The 19,569-nt window shown below is 35.9% G+C and overlaps 1 protein-coding gene across 2 annotated transcripts in view; it reads right to left on the bottom strand.

Annotated features, from left to right (window-relative positions):
- Positions 1-6,070: 6,070 nt before the first annotated feature.
- LOC148942300 (uncharacterized) overlaps positions 6,071-19,569 on the bottom strand; it is a 55,777-nt gene continuing 42,278 nt past the window's right edge. For both annotated transcript variants that reach the window (XM_089102969.1, XM_089102968.1), the window contains 4 exons: positions 15,868-18,796; positions 12,055-12,186; positions 10,724-10,883; positions 6,071-7,405 (listed from right to left, as the gene is read on the bottom strand). In XM_089102969.1, coding sequence (XP_088959095.1) covers positions 7,255-7,405; positions 10,724-10,883; positions 12,055-12,186; positions 15,868-18,607 — 3,183 coding nt within the window. In that variant the 5' untranslated portion in view covers positions 18,608-18,796 and the 3' untranslated portion in view covers positions 6,071-7,254. The remainder of the gene's footprint in view (positions 7,406-10,723; positions 10,884-12,054; positions 12,187-15,867; positions 18,797-19,569) is intronic.

Genomic DNA, 19,569 nt, shown 5'->3' with positions numbered 1-19,569 from the left:
ATACTTTGTTAGAATGGAATTTGACCAATTTCATTATAAAATTTTGCATTAATTTTATTTCCAACCAAGCTACATATGTCTTGGTTAAAATAATTAAATAAACGGCACTATCTTTTATAATTACTTGTCCTACGATATAATAAAAGCCACTGATAAGATGTTTATTTCACATAGTTTCTATCACAAGCCCCGAATCCGAAGTAGTTAGTTCTGCAAGTTACTAGCCAAATTTGTTCTTCTTCTTGGTGTTAACTGTGTTGGCTATATGAGGTAAAAGATACTGATTCTTTGGACTAGCAAGAATGCCAAACGCATTACTTTCATAGCTGTGAATTACTAGTGGTGAATTGAGAAATGTAGATGGCGATATTGCGTGTCGAAAGAATTAATTTCTTTATAAATTACCTGGCACTGAGATTCATTTCAATGAATCTTTTAAACTCATTTTTTTCGTAGCTTATGTTCCTCTTTTTTGTTTTCTTCCAAACACGCATTGTACTCCCGGCCGAAGGCATTGAACCTGCACAATGCAGATCAGTACCTGCACAATGCGTACCATTGGTCAGCATGGGAAAGTTTTTTTTTCTTGTGAAAATAAACCTTTATTTCCCCTGTGGAATTTGTGTTGTCATTTTCTGCTCTCATATGGTTTTAATATATCGGCTAGACAACAATTTTGTTATCACTTGCTGATATTCAGCTCTACTCACGTTTCGTATTACATTTTTGAAATTAGATGTACATGTTTTTTTTACGTTCAAACTCGGTCAAATACTGGTTGAAGGTCTTGAAAAAAGGACAGTTTTATTACTTTTTAAGCAATTTTGGATCCTTCTCTAATATCAGAATTTGATACTTTTTAGTTTTTTGATACTTTTAAATCGATTGGCTATGTCACAACCAATTGTTATCAAAATCTCTTTTTTTAGAGTTTTGGTTACTATTAACCAGTGTCACCCTTACTTATAGATTGTTACTTCGAGCTTTTTGCTTGAGGGAGGTTAATTTTTACTTCCCCACTCACCAGACCATCTTTTTATCTGAATGCTCATAGGAAGTCAGAAAGTTTGAGTGTCAAAATGCGTTTATGACACCACTCAAACTATGCGTTTGATCGTTATGTATTGTTCCTGCTTCTCAATTATGCTTCTTGAAAAAAACCCTGATTCTGGGGTTATGTAACACTTATATTAGTACAGTAAATTAACACCATGCTTGCTGCGACTGCAAATAAATTAATAACTTGTAATTAAAATTTTTATAACAGAAAATTTCTAGTCGCAATTTTAAGGATTTTGTTCCCCTATTTTTTTCAATATTTATCATTTTTGATAGTTCAAAATTATTTTACTTTAAATTTTTGTTTTCCTTACTTCTTCGGTCGGGAGTATGTTTCTACTTTCAGGTACACCTTTTTTTAATCCGGCACTCAAAGCTTACCATAATTTCTCCAAAAGTGTTTCTTTAGATTTGAAAATTATGTTAGAATCTCCTTTTCTCTTTGAAAAAGCTCGATGAATGGAGATTGGAGACTAATGAATCCGATAATAGAAGTATCTTGTTTTTGATGCAAGTTACGGCCACATCATTGTCACAAATTCGATTGTCTCAGAGGGGACATATAATTTGTTAGGGATAAATTTCAGCAAGTTCCCACACTTGAAATTGTATGCCTTTCATCATTGGGTAGAGATCACAACAACAACGAGCACAAGCTTGGAATGTGTATAAAAATTGAGAATTATTATTTGAGACTTGAAGAATATTCTCAACATTACTGAGTGGGAAGTGGAGAACTTAGAAGGCTTCATAATGTTCTCATTTTTTCTTCTGCTTTACCCATTTTTGTCGCTTTAACATTACCTATTTTTGTTGCTTTAACGCAATTGTTCTTCTTTCGCTAACCACCAGCTGTTTGAAATGACAATGGTAAAGGAGGCAGTGATACTCACGTGTCCAATGGAGTTGCATCTGATCTAGTACCGGTTTCCCCTTATCTATGCCCCTTAATCACCACAGAAAGGATTGTTTTCTGTAAATTTCTACTCCCTCAGAAACTATTCTGAGTTCTTATTTGGTGTTATGGAAGCAATGTCAATGACATCAAAGTAAGCTCTTATTTCTTGTTCTCTATAAATGTCTAATATCCTCACCCGTATGAGAGCATCTTGGGGAGTCTCTTCACCCCTAAGAAAGGTCCAACTTTTTTGAAAAATATGCTAAAATGGAGGAGAAGATATAGACTTCGAGTGCTGAAATGACCTCCGTATTTGCTTCGTTACATCCTCATCACAGAAACTTTTCCGATTCTCCTTAACCCAAGTATCGATATTGCCAGTTAATGTCCAATGGAGAGGCATCCGATCCTGTTGCGGTTAAGTAGACTAAAAAAGTAACGAATCTGCTTGTTTATCTTCTTTCCACTGTTCGTTATTTATAGACTTCGTGAAATCGGGCTTCGAGTTCTCCGCTTGACTTTTATGGTTTGTAGTGCTATTACTACTTTTCTCTAAAATTTGTATGAAACGTATTGAATTCTAAAAGGGCTTTTTTACATTTTGATATTTAATTTGCATTTATAGGGCATCGCAAGTAGTTGGTGATAGAATAGAAGCAGATTATCAATTTCAATGCATTGATTATCCTATTGTGATTTTGTTACTGGTTTTAATAAAGAATGTCTGTAGAGTATACGGTCTTTACATTTAGGTGAATATTTTTTAAATTTAGTTAATTACTGATTTTTGGCCTCCCCCTCGAAATGTTTGTCCTACTCGCATAAACGTAACAAAAATCATATAATAATTCGTTGAAGCATTAACAATATTCTTGCATGCATTTTCATGACAAGAATATAATTTTCACTGTACTAAAAAAAAAAAAAAAATGAATGTGGATTTCAGTTTAATATACATATAATAATATTTATTCCTAAAAGTGTTCACATTTTTTTATTTATTAAAGTTAAAAAAGTGAAACCATTTAAAAAGTATTTTGTTTTCAGCAAAGTGTAAACTATATAAAAAGTTTTTAAAATTAATTTAGGTTCTGTTTTTAATGATAATGATGGTTATTTAAATTGAATGGTGCTATAGAATATCACTGGATTTGGAATTTTAATGCGTTAACTATCCCATTGGGTTTTGTTAGTGATTATAATAATAATATTTGTAGATTAGACACTTGTGTGGTTGGAGCTGCCACTATGCTCGACGGAATCTAATAACCTTGGATTCTAGAAAATAGCTAAAACAATTTAAATAAAATATGTAACAACAGTTTTTGAAAGCTTATATAAATAGAATACCATTGTCAGTTCTCATGACACAATTAAAGTAATTGTTGACTTTCAGCCATTTTAATAGATTCGAACTTTTATTTCATAATAGTTTAAGCGGCTTGCCTGAATCAAGAGAATGAAGGTGGCTCTGTGTGTCATAATTTTTGAACTAATGGTTCGTTTACACATTGCGGAAATTCTTGCGGATTTAGCAATCCCTGCGGAAATTCCGTCCGTTTTTGTGCTAGAAAAAATCTTAAGCTTTCCGCAACATTTTGGTAAAATCAGGACGGAATCTTGCCAAGGTTTTTAAATGAATAAAATCATGAGTATGGATTATCAAAAACTACACGATCTTATAACTTTGGTTCAAGGCTACACTCAGCTTCTATGATCCTGCGCACCCAGGCTATAAGAAAACTAAGAAAAATGGTGTCATTTGGCTCTCTATTGCTCAACAGCTTTCAGAAGAGGGTAAGAACATAGGTCATGCTATTGCGATAATTTGAAATCTTTGCCTTAAAACGCAGCGTTATTTTAGCCATAGTTCGAACAGATTTCCGCAATGTGTAAACGAACCATAACTGGCGGTGTCTGGTATATTGTACCCATAACGGCATCTAGATGGGTTGGTGATGCATTTGGAAAAGGTGGCATTTATGATGCGCATATTGCTTTTAATGGTTATCTGTTCCTTGATAATAAGGTATGTGAAAATGAATATTATTGGTTGTTGTCACAACACTTAATATGTTGGTCTGAAATGCTCCAGTGGTCTGAAAATTTAGGAGAAATATACTGGTATTCAACCCAATTTCAATGGTTGTTTAACACCATATTATGGTTTCAATGCACGGAATATTCCACTGTGATTTGTTACTCGTTTCTGTGATCTGTTACTCGTTTCTGTGATCTGTTACTCGTTTCTGTGATCTGTTACTCGTTTCTGTGATTTGTTACTCGTTTCTGTGATCTGTTACTCGTTTCTGTGATCTGTTACTCGTTTCTGTGATCGGTTACTCGTTTCTGTGATCTGTTACTCGTTTCTGTGATCTGTTACTCGTTTCTGTGATCTGTTACTCGTTTCTGTGATCTGTTACTCGTTTCTGTGATCTGTTACTCGTTTCTGTGATCTGTTACTCGTTTCTGTGTTATGTTACTCGTTTCTGTGATCTGTTACTCGTTTCTGTGATCTGTTACTCGTTTCTGTGATCTGTTACTCGTTTCTGTGATCTGTTACTCGTTTCTGTGATCTGTTACTCGTTTCTGTGATCTGTTACTCGTTTCTGTGATCTGTTACTCGTTTCTGTGATCTGTTACTCGTTTCTGTGATCTGTTACTCGTTGTTCGTTTCTAAATTTCACTAGGAGCTTCAAAAAGTAAAAAAAAAACCGTTTTCTCGTTTTATGAAATCAAAAACCAGAGCCAACGTATACAGGATTTTTATGGAAGGGGGGAGGGGTGAAAAAAACTGTAAAAAGCGCATCAAAAACTTGTTTATGACTTGGAAAAAAATTTCGGGGGGAGGGGGTAAAACCCACAAACCACCCCTAGATACGGCCTTGAGAGCCTCTTTTATATTAATCACCCTGACTCAATTTTTTTTAGAAAGGCCTTCGTGTTAACCATTTTCGAACTAGAAAAACTTAATAATATCCTATGAATATTTCTCTTAAAATATAAATTTTGTTTATATCATACAATAATTCATCCATAAAACATATTTTACATGATATTCAAAGAAATCTAAGATACTAAAAATATGGGGAAAAATCTGCATCACAAGCTTCTAAGAAAGTACCACTGAGGGTATGAACTTTTGGTCTTGGAGGAGAGGGCGGGGAGGGTTTTTTCATTAATTAAACAGTTCCAAAACTCAAGGGTGGAACTTTATTTTGAAAATGAGGTTTTAGTTTAAAAGTTCGTGTTACAAAATTGAGATTTCGAGGGAAGTCAAAGGGGAAAATCGATGCATCTCCTGTATTTCTTCCATAAAAACATATAAGAATATCGTGCCCACAGAGTTCGTCTAATAAGGCTATTGTCGTATATATGTGAAAGTCTGACCCTTGGAGGTGGGAAAGTAAGACAAGCTCATTTTTGTCTATTGGTCTGTAGTATTTTCGGGAGAGAATTTAGAAAAAAAAAATTGTGAGAAGGGTTAAAAAAAATGTGCTTGGTCATCAAAAATGACTCGAGAACGTCTAATGTCAAATTCATTGACTGAAAATAGCATACCATTTCGAAATTAAGAACTCATGGGGGAAGTGTTGGCAATATTACTGCTACTACTGATAACTCGTAGCAGCACTAAGGTACCAGAGCTGCACACAGCTGCACACACTCCTCTCCCATCCCAGTCTGATAATAGCTTCCTCTTTATTTTCTCCCACGATATTCTTACTTCCTTTGAATAACATAAAATACAAGTGCAATAATAGCATATATAAGTACAAAAAAAAAAATAAATAAAAAAAAAAACTGTTTTGATTTTCGATACTTCATTTCTGTCCCGCTATAATTCAGGTATTCTACAAAACTATCGTAATAAGGAATAGATCAGGGACAAAAAAAATTACCTGCAGTGTATGAATCACATGACATTTTATAAATACAATAAATAAAAAAATTAAATAAAAGAAATAATGAACTTACATAAACTCTTTACACAAAATTGTCATTAATTCAAGACCCCTTCAATTCCAAACAAAGGCTTATTACTGCTATAAAATCACATTAGTAATCATACACATACAGGGCAATCGAAATTCAAAGGAAACAATTCAGAAAAAGAGATTAGTAAACTTGTATTTTCATTTGGCTTAAAAACCAAAATAGGCAACTCTAACTGAACTAAAAACTGCTATATCTTTTTACATTTTCCAAACAACTTGACCTCTGGAGAGCAGAATGCATAATTGATTATTGAGCTCGTTTCAGATTTGGTTATTAGTAGGACTGGTCACCTTTCGAAGGACTGGCAACTCTGAGACCCCGTTTTAATGGTCCCATATAGGCATAGGAGCTTAACCTGGTAAAACATGAATTTACGACTCAAATTTTTAAAACAATGTGGTTGAATCATGAATACATATTCTAAAGTATTAGCCATGTATTTTTTTTTTTAGTTTGACAGCTATCATGGGCGTAGGCAGCATATTATCTAGGGGGGGGGCAGTCGATAGTGTGATGGAGTTTTATCAACTGCTTTTTCCAAACCATCTGCTTTTTTCAGCCATATCTAATGTAAATTTGAAGGTCTAGGGGGGAGGGCCGCGGCCCCCCTGCCCCCCCTCCCTACGCCCATGACAGCTATATTAGTTTCCAACCAAAATTAAAATAAATGGAGGAAATTAGCCACATCTAGCACTTATACGTTGATGGTAATTCAAGAGTGAAAAGATCAAGTCGAATGAAAAAGTAAAATCATGACAGATCAGAGGTGGTTTTAGAGGAGGGACAGAGGGGGTACTTGCCCCGGGCGCAGATATGGCGCAAAATTTCAAATAAATAATCTAACAGTTATAATCATTTTGTAATTTTTGAAATTTTATTTTTATTAAAGTAAAGTAGAGGGTGCAGTTAATCAATGAAAATAATTATATAATAATAATTAAATAATCGAAATAAAATAAACTATTATTAAATTAATAAATTGGAAATAATTTTGTTAAAAATGAAGAGTTAGTTAAAATTTGGCCTGAAGATTTTTTTGGGAGACAGGGGGAGGGCGCTAATCAAGATTTTTACCAGGGCACAAGAGGTGCCAGAACCGCCAACTATTTTGTGACTGTCTTTTTATTAACACACGCTATGGGACTGTGAGCTGCATTGTCAAATGTAAACTTGAGAGCAGAGAACTATGCTTGCAGTGCCACTACAAGAGGTCAGCTTTTAAACAAATGGTTTGAATTGATGTCTTATCTTGAACATTGAAGAGCCTTACCCCTCCCTCCCCCTTCCAAAAAAATGGATTAACTTAAATTGAACAAGTCAGGGATTTCCACTTGAGACACTTGAAAATACAAATTAGACGAGAGTGGCGCCGAAATTATTGATTTTGTTTGTTCTCCACAGAGCCATAGGAATTCTTGTAAGTTATTTCCATTGGGCATTTGAGAACTCCTAAAAAAAAAAGAATTTGAGTTATACACAAATTCCCGCTAAACAGAAAATACAAAAGGGGGGGGGGGGAACGACATCAGAGGATAATATGAACAACACTAATAACCACTGCATTTTCATTCGTTTTTATGAATTCAACACGCTAGATTTGAAATCCTTTGATCCGCGAGGACAGGGGGTAACTCTGTAAGCTCGGCTAGAGTCGACCCAGCGCTAAAGGGGTACCTGGAAAAGGTAAGCAGGAAGGGTGTGTGAAAGCACAGAACGACTGGCCCCAAACCCCCCATTGCATTTCTTGGCTGAAGGGCCATGAAACGGAGATCAGCACTGCCGTTAGGGACTGTAGAATCAAATGCCGTATTCTTCACCTTTTTTACTATCTAGGAAAATTATATTTAAGGGTTTTTTTCTGTTCAATTGTAAATTTACAATGTTAGCAAGCAAAATTTTTTGAAATAGAAGTGTTATCAAACAAAACCTGTTAAAAACAAATTGCATGGATAGAAGTAGCAGGGATAGCAAACAACGGAGGCTTGTGTGTTGGACAATTTTTGCACTTTTGGGATTATAACATTGCCATTCTGTCTTTTTTTTACGATTTAATTAGGGACAAAAAATCACCCACATTGTACATTTGTTCAATTATAGATATTTATAACAGTAGTTCTGTATTATTGTCTGATTCCCTTTAAGAATAAACTTTTAACCATATAGTTTACTTATTTTTTTATATATACTGAGACAGAGAATGGGACTCAAACTAAACGGCTCTCATGTAGAAACACCAAAGTTGACTAACATTGTTAGCTAACAATTCTCTGAGCCGTGTTCATTGAATGAAAAAAAAAAAAAAAAAAAAATCACTGTTTAACCAGAAGCCTTACTGTTCATTTCGGAGGTGTTGATCAAGTTGTCTTTGGGTTCTCTGTAGAATAATATGAGAAAACGTCTTCCTAGGTATTGAGAGTAGACTTATAGCCCATCCGGTGCCTGGCACGGCTAATTTTTATTTTTTTTTAATATCCTGATCTGTGTGCTGCGTTTCCAGTCCGATGGTACTCTGGTCATTGTTCAAATCTAAGTGAAGAGTAAAGAGGCAGATGCATGAGGATATTGAGGCCTCAATCATATCTACAGATATACCATTCAGTCCTTGTCATTATCCTCCTTTCGGTTCATTTCCTGCTTCAAGGAGGCCTCAATATCCTTCAGAGGATATTGAAGGCCTTCAGAAGAGGACCCAAAAACACACTGTGCCGGACCTACCAGGGGGATCTACACAACCTGCGCACCTATGTCCTACCAGCATGGGATAACATCACTGCAGCAGCAAACCTGACGGAATATCCCATTGGCAGAAGATGAGTCCGAGGTGATATTTGAGGAAATGTCAGGGGCTTGTCTGGGAGAATTCCGTTCAGTAAATTTTCAAACCGATTTGCCCATACTTCATTGACTGCAATCAGTTCTGTCACCAACACCCCCTAACAGTGCTGTCTCGATTTGTCAGTCGTTTCTCTGAATGACATTGGCAATTCTATAGACAGATATTGAGTTTATTTAATTGCTGAATCTCCTGCCGGCAGTGCTTCGCGCTGTAGAAAATTTCGTTTATCAGCTCAGAAACTTTTCTTAACAACCTTGTAAGAGCTCTACACTGTTCATTTTGGAAAACAGACGAACAAGTACTTCTTGTTGGAGGATAGGCAATCTCATCCATTTTCTTTCTTCAATTAAAATTCACCTTTGTTCCAACAGCCACTGGCCTTTTAGGCTACTACGAAAGCCAAAAGTTGGCTGTTTTATGGAAGCATTTTTTCATAGCTTACAATAGTGTTTAACATTCAGGTTCTTCTCAATCTGTTCAAATCTCAATAGGGCTTCAAATCTGTAGCATAAATCTTGTTTTGATGTCCGGTCTCAGAGTTTTTCAGAGTAAAACGACAGGGTTGGGTACTGTCGTTTTGCGGCATATCTTCTTCATTTTTAGACAAAATTTTGCTATCATAAGGCTATGATCTGATCTGCCAGCTCCTCTGAAGGTCCAAATATCTTGTAGGTCGATAACTAATTTTTGTTTATGAGACAGTGATCAATCTGATTTTGGTTCATTCCATCTGGCGATATCCATGAGTATTTGTGCACATCTCTGTGAGACAAAAGAGATCCACCAATTAAAAGGTCATTCAGAAGGGCAAAATTAATTAGAAAATCCCTGTTTTCGTTTCTTTGACCTAGACATGTTGGGCTAGAACTCGTGAGCCGAAGAATCTGCCCTTTCCTGCTTTATCATTAAAGTCTCCAAGGAAGCACATAACATCACAACTTGTTATATATTTGGCTACGGCTTAAAGTGATACGCAAATACCGTATCTTTTTTATCAGTGGCTTCATTTGTAGGGACGTAGCAGACAATAACTGATAGTTTAGCAAGTGTTCCAGAAATCCTCCACTTATACCTGGGGACACGTGTGTCCATTTCTGGAGCGACCAATAGGACTACTTTCGCATCATCAGGGCAACTCCTGCTCTCGCTTATTTACTGGTCCACTGTACATAATGTTATGTCCGGTGTCTAGCTTCTTTATTCCTGAACCGGTTCACTGCTCTTATGAGCAGTGTCACAAGAAGATTGCCACAAGTGGCAATCTTCCATCACTTTGTGTAATTGCGCAGTTTCAGACAGTTGAGACATATTTCCTCATTTAAAAAAAATTAAAACATAGCATAATAATCAATCGTCTCCTTGGGTGGACTGGTGCTATCATTATTCGGGGGTTCAACCAAGGCTCAATCTTAATGTTTCAACTGGGATATATTTTCCCATGAGCTACACGTCTGCGTTGTGGGTTGCAGACCCACAGCCAAACCAACTTGTCACAGTTGATTGAGATTGCTGGAAAGTAACATCTGCTTTGGATTAATATGCTGGAAATTAGAAATATGCTTGGAAAATTAGCTGGAAAGACTGTTTATGCAGGAGTTGCGAATCTTCAAAATCTCCAAAAAGTGCACTACAATAGCATATCCTTCTAAGTCCTTGCAGGTCAAACCAGGCTTGCAGTCTATATGAAAACTTAGCACACAGACTAAAAATAAATCTATAAAATTATGTTAATTTTTGTTGTGTATCTATCTTGTCCCTTCGTTTTAAATAGCCAACCCGTCGGTTCCAATCGAATATATTTCTTGAATTTTAGTAGACTGAAACATAGCCTAACTATTTTTGTTTAAGATTAAAACGACGTTGTTCTGAGCTGACAACTGTTATAGTATATAAACAGTTTTTTGGTAGAATCATTAATTGGAAAAACCTACCTAGAGATAGACAGGCGGTGAGTTGGAGGATCTAGGCTTGACTTTCTGTATTTAACTTCAGGAGAGAAAATATCAAAGGTTGAACTAATATTTTCATGGCCGCCATTTTTGGCTGGTTTTCCTACATTTTTTATGATTGATATTTTGTCATATATTGTACCTAAAAAATGAAATATATTTTCATACATGATTACAGACAAAGGCGTCGGGATTACTAACTGACAGTATATCAAAAGGAAAGGTCATTCGAAAAAAACAAAAGCTTAACAACATCAAAATAAAACAGAAAAGTATATTTTCCAAGAAACAAAATTTATTAAATTCCATGTGAAAAAAGCTTGCACTAGCTCTTACAGGGCTGCCATTTTTACGTTGTTTTCCTATGTTTTTATGATTAACAGTCTGTCTTGTATTGAATTCAAGAACTGAAAAACATTTTCATATTTGAGAACCGGTAAAAGCGAGAGTATATTACGAACTGAATAGTTTACCTTCAAAAGGGGAAATTCATTTGAAAAGCTTACAAACAATGAAATAAAATATAAATTTAATTTTTATTACAAAATTTGCCAGATTCCATCTTGACTGCACTACAAGACTGCGCTACATGACGAAAATCTTGAATGCACTACAGTATTTTTAAATATTATTGAATCGCAATAATGAAGGAATGCTTTTGGAATATTTGATTTTTTCAACGGCCTTAGTTACTTGTTTTTTATAGATTTTTTTTCTGGAACACAAAAAAAAAACTATGGGAAGACTACTGGACTGATCAGCGTAAATTTAGGAATTCATACGTACAAAACTATTGCATAAATTTTGGAACTATGAGAATTAGGCTTTTATAAACTTTTTATTTTTTTTATAACTTTTTTATATATTTTTTTATTTTTTGATAAAATTTTTTATTTTTCATAAACTGGAAATGTGATCAAAATGGCTTGCATATATTTTCATTTGTTACGTAGAAATTAAGTATCAAATAATAATCAAAAATGATAATAGGAATAATCCTCTATACAGGGTAGTCAAAAGAAAGTTATAGTAGGAAAATAGAAGAGAAGCAGCTGATAGGGAAATAAGCACCAAATGAAAAAGAATCAATAATGTAAAGGAAACAAAAGCCTGATAAAGTACAAGACTCAAGCCATATCCTAGCGAGTGATGGGAGGGATATATTCTCAGGCTATATGTACGAGTGCAAAAGGCCTGAGCAAAAGTTAAGTCCAAGAATATACGCGAAAACAAGTTCAAATCCCAAACATACAGAAATTTTTTTTAGCGAATATTTGTATCAGTGGATGTTAATATAAAACCAATAGACATACAAACACTGGTGCTATCGTCACTGGAAACAAGGACATCATCGTCCATTTCAGAAGCTACAGAAGGATCTTCTTTTTTTACTTGAGCACATTCTTTCTTTCCCTTATAATTTTTCCAAGTCAATTTTGGAGTACCTGGAACAGGAAAATAATGCTCAAATCAGTAAAGCACCTTGTAATGCATTGCCCAGAATAAAAGAAAGATCTCAATAAACACATAATCTTTTGTATTGTTAACGCGAGCCTTCCCTGATTAACAATATTCTAAATAGGGAAAAAGTATTTTTAATTCAGTCATATGCGTTATTATTAAACAAGATATTTGTTATAACTACTACTGCTAACAACTCACAAAAATACCGAGGTCAACAAAGGCCAACTTTGTTGACCCTTTGGCAACTTTGTCAGGGCCAACAGGGCCAGCGTTGTCAGCCCTGAGGCCAACAAAGCTGCATAGGGTTCATCTTCACCCTGATATATTCAAATCTTCACTCTTTATCCTCTCCCTTGAATTTCCTTTAGACCCGTCCTTATGACCTCTTCCCTGACATCCAGGAACGGCCTATGTTTCAAAATAACATGGTCTGCGAGTCAAAAATATCATCTCTTTGGCCAGCAAAAACAATATTTTTACAAATGAATAAAAGCTTCCTTTTTGGAGGCTTTCCTTATTATTTGAAAAAAAAAAAAAATATAAAACTTAGCAATTTCCAAGGTTTTTCTTAGGAATCTAAAAAGTTCTTGGAACTCGATTCGGTTGCTTAGCGAAAGCAGGTTTAAGCCAGATTAAGCAAATATTTAGCAATTACCAAGGTTTTTTTTTAGCAAGCAAAAACAAAAATTTTAGGAACCCGATTTGGGTTTTTCCCAAATAAATTTACAAAAAAAGTATCTATCTACAAATTTGTTTATTAGAGATTGTTCAAGATGCGTTTTGTTTTCATTTAAGTGCAAATAATGCTCTGGCCTTTGAAGGATTTGTGGGGCCTTTGGTAATTGTGGCTTTTGTGGTAATTTTTGTTCATTTTATATTTCTCTTATGAAGAACGTTCGTTTCAGAAAACGAAAATAAAGTGTATTTTTAGACCACAATCTTCCATTTAATTATTGGTAATTCTTAATCATTTTCTTTGTATAGTTTGGTAACTATTTTAAGCAAATTGAAACTGACAAAAAAGGGATTCTCCTTCACCAGCGCCTTTACCAGTTTTACCATTATTAATATCATAATTTATTTATGTCATACATATAAAAATAGAAGAGTAATCACTATTACTACTACTAACAATATACTGCAGCACCAAGCCGCCTGAGGCCAACACAGATACGCATGCCCCTCCTCCATCCCAATCTATTCAAAGCCTCCCTCTGTACACTCTCCCAGGAAGTTCCCATTTCCCTTAAATCTTTCTTTATGACATCATCCCACCCCAACCGCGGATGACCTGCTTTCCGTTTAGCTCTTGACGGTGGGCCGAAAAGGACAATCTTGGGTAAGCTGTCATCCGGCATCCGCAGAACGTGCCCAATAGCTTCATGATTTTAAAACAGCCAAAAGTTAAATCTTAGAAGACCCTGGTTTTTAGAAATGATTAGAGCTAAAATGTGTCAAAGGACAAAAAGCTTTCATAGTGAAGACATTTTGGGTTATATTGCTATGGCGTGGATTTCATGCTACTCTTAAATTTTTGACCAATCAAATAATGAAGTTATTCAGCTTTCGGGTAAAAATTTTCTCTGTAAGGGCAGCGCCATTCAAAAAGTGACACAATTCATCGAAATAATAGGATAATATCAAAGAACTAAAACTGCCAACAATTTCAAACTAAAAACAGCACCACAATATAAGATTAAGCACTGAATAAAAAAGAATTGAATTATTATTTAAGTTCCTAATCTGGTTCCGCCCCAAAAGTAATAACTCCCATAATCCTAGTGCACCATAAGTACATTAAAACAAAGCACATGGAAGCATAGTACACCTCAATTAGCCGTTAGCAATCCGATGCGTAATGTTCTATCGAGAATATCTAAGAAACATTTCATTATTCATTTGCTTCTACTGTAAATAGGCCACAATTTCTTCAGTGAGCCTTTTAGGGCCGGACACACGTCCGGCCACCGACTTGCCGAACAAGCATCGAATTGCAGAAAAAAGGCAGCAATTCGAGCTTGAAAAATTTTCTAGTTTTCGGTGCTGATTTTCAAGAACAACGCGAAATTTCATCGCGAGCCAAAAAAAAAAGGTTCCTCGTGAGGTGTCTCAATCCTCAATCGTTTCCTTCAGCAGAAAAATCGAAAGAACTAAGTTGAAATCAAACGTTCAACTCTCGATAAACTTCAGTTTTGAAAATCTCGCGCGAAGGTACTGTTTTTGTACCGCCATCGTTTGCCCACTTAGCTGCTAAAATCAGTGCCGACAAAAATTACGTTTGTTCAGCCCTTTAAATATGTTTCCGTTTTAGTATTTTTATTCTTGTACCATTTGCATTACAAATGTAAATTATCATCCATTTAGTCTTCTATAAGAGCTTATTGCCTCAGTGGAAATGGAAAAAGCCATTATTATTAGAATTATTCACAGTGGTCTGAATTTCATAATTCCGTGAAGCAGGCCCTTTCGGCTTGCTAAGAACAGAGACGCAGCTAAGGGGGATCCCACCCTCAAATTTAGCTTAAGTTTTCAGTTTTATTTATATTATGTGTCAGCATTTGTCGGCACATTGTTTATACCCCCAAACTCAAAACCCAAGCTGGTTGTGAATAATATAATATTGATGAAGTGTTTAACTTGGGTGTTTCTACCAAAGAGAACCAAATATATGGTCCAAGATACTTCCCCTGTAGCACCAAATCAAAAAAAAAATTGTGTTTTTAGAATCTAGGGGGACCATCAGCCCTCCCCCCCACCCGATTGGTACACGGAGTTATTCTCTAAATACATATCTGGTGGTTAAATTGAGGAGTAAAGCAAGGAATAGTGGTGGTTATTTTAACACTACAATAACCAAAACATGGATACACTATAGATGACTACTCGAGGCATGAGGCGTGACCAGAAGGCGGTGGGGGGGGGGGGGCTGAAAAAATCGAGCCAGGGTTACATATTTAATACTTATTGCAAGTATATACCAGCGGTTTAATGGTAAAAAATAAGATTCTTATGGTATTTCCCACATTGTGGGATGGGGACAGGCTGATTTAAACAACAAAAAAGGGTTTTCAACTACATATCTTAATTCCAGGTCAAATCCTGGAATGAGCATATCTTAAATAGTTGATATTAAATTTGGAAAGAATCTGAGTTAGAGGTGGTACTTTCTCCACTTAGAAAAAAATGTGGCGGTTCATTAACGACGTGTAATCTACTCTTTTAGCCATAGTTAATCTAAATGATAGTCACTTGGGCATACCGATATACAAGCTTCATCTGATCATCTTCAAGTGTTGGACAGAAATTACTTCTAGGTGTGGTTGACTTATTCACTGATTCAAGCTCAGAATACACTTATATGATAATTATTTCAGTTTTATCCTTTTAATGTCCTGCAACAGGTATGTTCTTTTTAAAGAGAGGGAGGAGGGGGATTTAGCGTAAGGAGTTTCTAGACATTCCTTGGAGGGATTATCTATCATCTTATGTACAGCTAATGAAAAAAAAAGATTTATCGTAATTTTCTGTGGATGAATGAGCATATCTCAAATAGTTGATATTAAATTTGGAAAGAACCTGAGTCGAGACAAAAAGTACAAAAAAGATGTATCTATCATCTTGTATATAGCTGATGAAAAAAAAAAAAAAAAAAACAGAATTACCATGATTTTCTGACAGCAAGGCATTAACATCTTGAGAACATGACTCTGAAATTTCGTCTGATATATCCTCAAATATTTCTTTAGATTCGACCTCTGACTTGCAATCTGAAAGAGAAAGACAATCGTCTATGTCTGCAATGACTGTTTGACTCTGATTAAGATGACTGGGCCCACCAAATGATCGAAACCTGTCATACCGACGTATCTTTTTCCTCCCTTTTCTTTGAGACTGTTGAGCCGGCCTGGGGTTATGAAATAACGGCGATCTGTACCTGCTACGCATACCATTATATCCAAAAGAAAGTAGTTGAAATGGTATTACTCGCCGTTCAGCCCATGGATTAATCCCAAATGTATGCGTAAATGGGGGAGCCTGGCTCATGCCAGCTCTTAAGTTAACTTCAAAAGGATGTACAGGTGGTGGAAAATAAGGAGGAGTTAGTGATTTGACTAGAAGTGGTGATTTGGATTCTGTTTGGTTATCTTCTAAAGTTGATGGTGTACATTTATTATTTTCCCAAGCATAGTATGAATGACATATGTTAACATTCCTTGGGATAAATTCTTTCCTTGGGGCAGGTACAATTAGTTTTGCTACTTTTGCTATATTTGGTATCATTGAGAGAAGTCTTTCCTTTTCATCATCTATGCTTGTCAAATCGATAATCTCATCAACTATTCCTTTACCTTGAGTCTCGCTTATCCTTTTCTGGAAACTCTGACAACGGCTAGCAGAGTCTTTCTCCTTTTTTCTTTTTACATAGGTTTGATAAACTTTTTCTGAAAAAGAATATAGAGCTTTTTCATACTTCTCAATGAGTTTATCTCGTTTGGGACCAGAGGGTGTATATTTTCTTTTCTTCTTGAGTGCCTTGACAAGCAGCCTTTCTGCTTTCAATTCAGGGGGTACATTATTCCACATTACAGATTGGTCCCATTTATACTTTCTACTCTGGGGAACATAAAAACCGGTTTTTGGAACTGAATCCTTAGTAAGCGCAGTAGAATAGCTACTATATGCTGTCTTTGAAACGTTAAATAAAAGGCTGTCATATCTCTTTACTATTTCTTCCCTGTCACTAGAACTCGTGCTTTCGTCAATTCCCCTTTTAAGATCATCAAGTTTATTCAAATCTGGCATTAACTCAGGTAAAGAGCTCTTCACAAATTCACGCATAATACCCAGGGTCCATGCAAAAGTAGTACCACCAGGGGGCAAGTAAAATCCATAACAGTTTTGTGTCTGACTCCAAAGAGAATCAGCTCCAAAGAAATTTGGAGTACTTTCATAAGATTCACTAGTTCCATCGTTAGACGTTTCCTCTTCATCATCACTAATCAAAATAACTTCATGGTCACTTTTGCTCCCATCAAAATCACCTTTAACCTTATAAAGTCGGACATTCTGGCTATTGGTTTCAGCATCTTCTCTCTGCAGCGAGTAAACAGCTTTATTTCTCTCTTCACATCTGTAAGAGGGCAATGACGATTCCTCAATTATTTGACATTCGTCATCAGAGCTTCCCTCAGAGCCAATTTCTGAGCCACCACTTTCGTTAGCTTCAAAATGACTTTCAATATTTCTGGACTTTTCACTGGATTGTTCCACTTTATCAACCAGCAGAACCTTATTCACATTCTTCTCTCCAACTTCAGTTCCCAGAGTTTGGCCCCTATTGTGTTTCCCAGTATCTGAAGCAGCTTCATCTTTATCACCGCAATCAACAAGCTGAATACCAGGCGGCTCTTCACGATTGTCAGTTAACTTTACTAACTGTTTTTTACTTTGGCGAATCTGTACAGACACTACTCCCTCATTTTTTGGTCCAGCCCCTAATTTAGATGATGATAGAGATATCCCCTCAACTTCCCCAAGTATCATGCATTCGTCTTCAGAATCCGTGCAGGAAAGTACTTCAGAGGACAAAGATTCCCCTCTAACTTTTTTACTAACAGGCTGAGATAAGGTCAACTCTTCACACTGACGCTTTCCAGTCACCTGTTCACTAAGAACATCATTATTAGTACATGTTTCCACTGTTATTTCGCATAAATTCTCACTGTCATTTAAAACACTCTCAGGCACCTGTGCCTGTTCTTCTTCTTCTGTGCCTGTTCCAGGAGTACAATAATCAAGTCTATCACTCAAGCTCTCTGTTTTTTCTGCAGGATTATGAGTCATTATAATTTCTTTGGTGCATTTTTGATGAGGCAGGTCCTCAAGCACTTCATCCAAGTTCTTGCTAAGTCCTGAAAAATTACCAGCAGCTATATTTTCTCCATCGTAATTTCTAGGGTTCAAATCATCAACCATTTCCTGAGGCTTCTCACCATTTGTTCTAAAAATCAGATTATTAGCCCCTTCACCCTGTTTTGCATCCTTTCCAGAAGCAACAGTTTCTTCGGGATATGTTCTGACAGCACAATTATCACCTCTTTCACCCAAGTTGTCAAGAATTTTTGCAGCATCATCACTGCAAGAAGAATGTCCAGCACAGTTTTTAGAAGCACCGTCATCGATTATTACGGAATCTATTCCACCAAAGCTTTCACTATGTTTAGATAAACTATCGGTATCTCCAATAGTTTCAACACCAACATTATTTATAGTATCCTCAACCATTTCTACCATTTTTGCATCCACAATATCATTGCATTCTACTTCAGCAACATCACCTCTAGGTGCTTCAGCAACAGCAGTAACAGAGGCAGCATCAGCAGTAGCCGAATTTGTGGTCATTTTGCTCTCTTCTAGGGGATAAATTTCTCCAAAGTTCTTTCTATCCTGGGAACGTCTAACTCTATATCCCAACTGTTTTAATTCTCTATATATTCTATAACTTTGCAGCTGCTCTTTATCTTTGAATAACAGTTCAAATCCCTGTTGAATGCTGACAGGCACTCCTTCGTAGCGTAATTCGATACAAGCCTGAAACAATAAATACAAATTCAGATACAGCTTGATCAGAAAAAAATGTAGAATACAGAAAAAAGGAAGGATTTAAGGACTATTTACCTGAGACTATAGGAAAGCTGGAAAACTACTAATCAATATCTAACAATTTGTCGTAACAAACTGCAAGTAAGGATTGACTTAGACTAATGGTGACCTAAGCTAACGGTCCCTAAAATTGTCAAATTATTCACATTATATCAAGTGCCGTCCTCCCAACCACCTAACAGGAAAAAAAAGGTGGTGGCGTTTTGTTTTGTACTAAGAGTAAACTTTACCTCACAATGATTCCAGTCCCGAGTCTATCTGAGCATTTTGAAACCCTTTGGCTAAGTATCAGGCGGAAGGTTCTCCCCCTTCCTATTGTTATTATTGTGATGGCTGTTTTTTATTAGTCACCAAACCAAAATGTTGATAAAACGCAGATTTATCCAGCGATTGTAGTCAAGTGCTGAATTTGTGATTTTTAAAATGCCAATGGTGGAATTCTCTTAGTTCGTTATGCCAGTGATGTTATGGTGGATTCAATTTGCTCTTCTTTAAGGGTAAAAAAATAGTTAAAACTCCAAAAACTAGGGAAATCTTTCTCTTGGCGTTATTATTACTAATATGAATAGTTTTTAGTCCTCCTCAGCTTTGCCCTATTGGGTAGGAGGTATCGCCTTACCCTCATTTTGTCTCCCAATTCAAACTGTAAAAATTCTTGATAAATCACCCATGCGCTTTACGGCCATCTTAATAACACTGGA

Source organism: Artemia sp. Qi Xiang Cuo, chromosome 17, assembly GCF_049724085.1.
Source record: "Artemia sp. Qi Xiang Cuo chromosome 17, ASM4972408v1, whole genome shotgun sequence".
Lineage (NCBI taxonomy): Eukaryota > Metazoa > Arthropoda > Branchiopoda > Anostraca > Artemiidae > Artemia > Artemia sp. Qi Xiang Cuo.
This window is presented reverse-complemented; position numbering and strand designations above follow the sequence as displayed.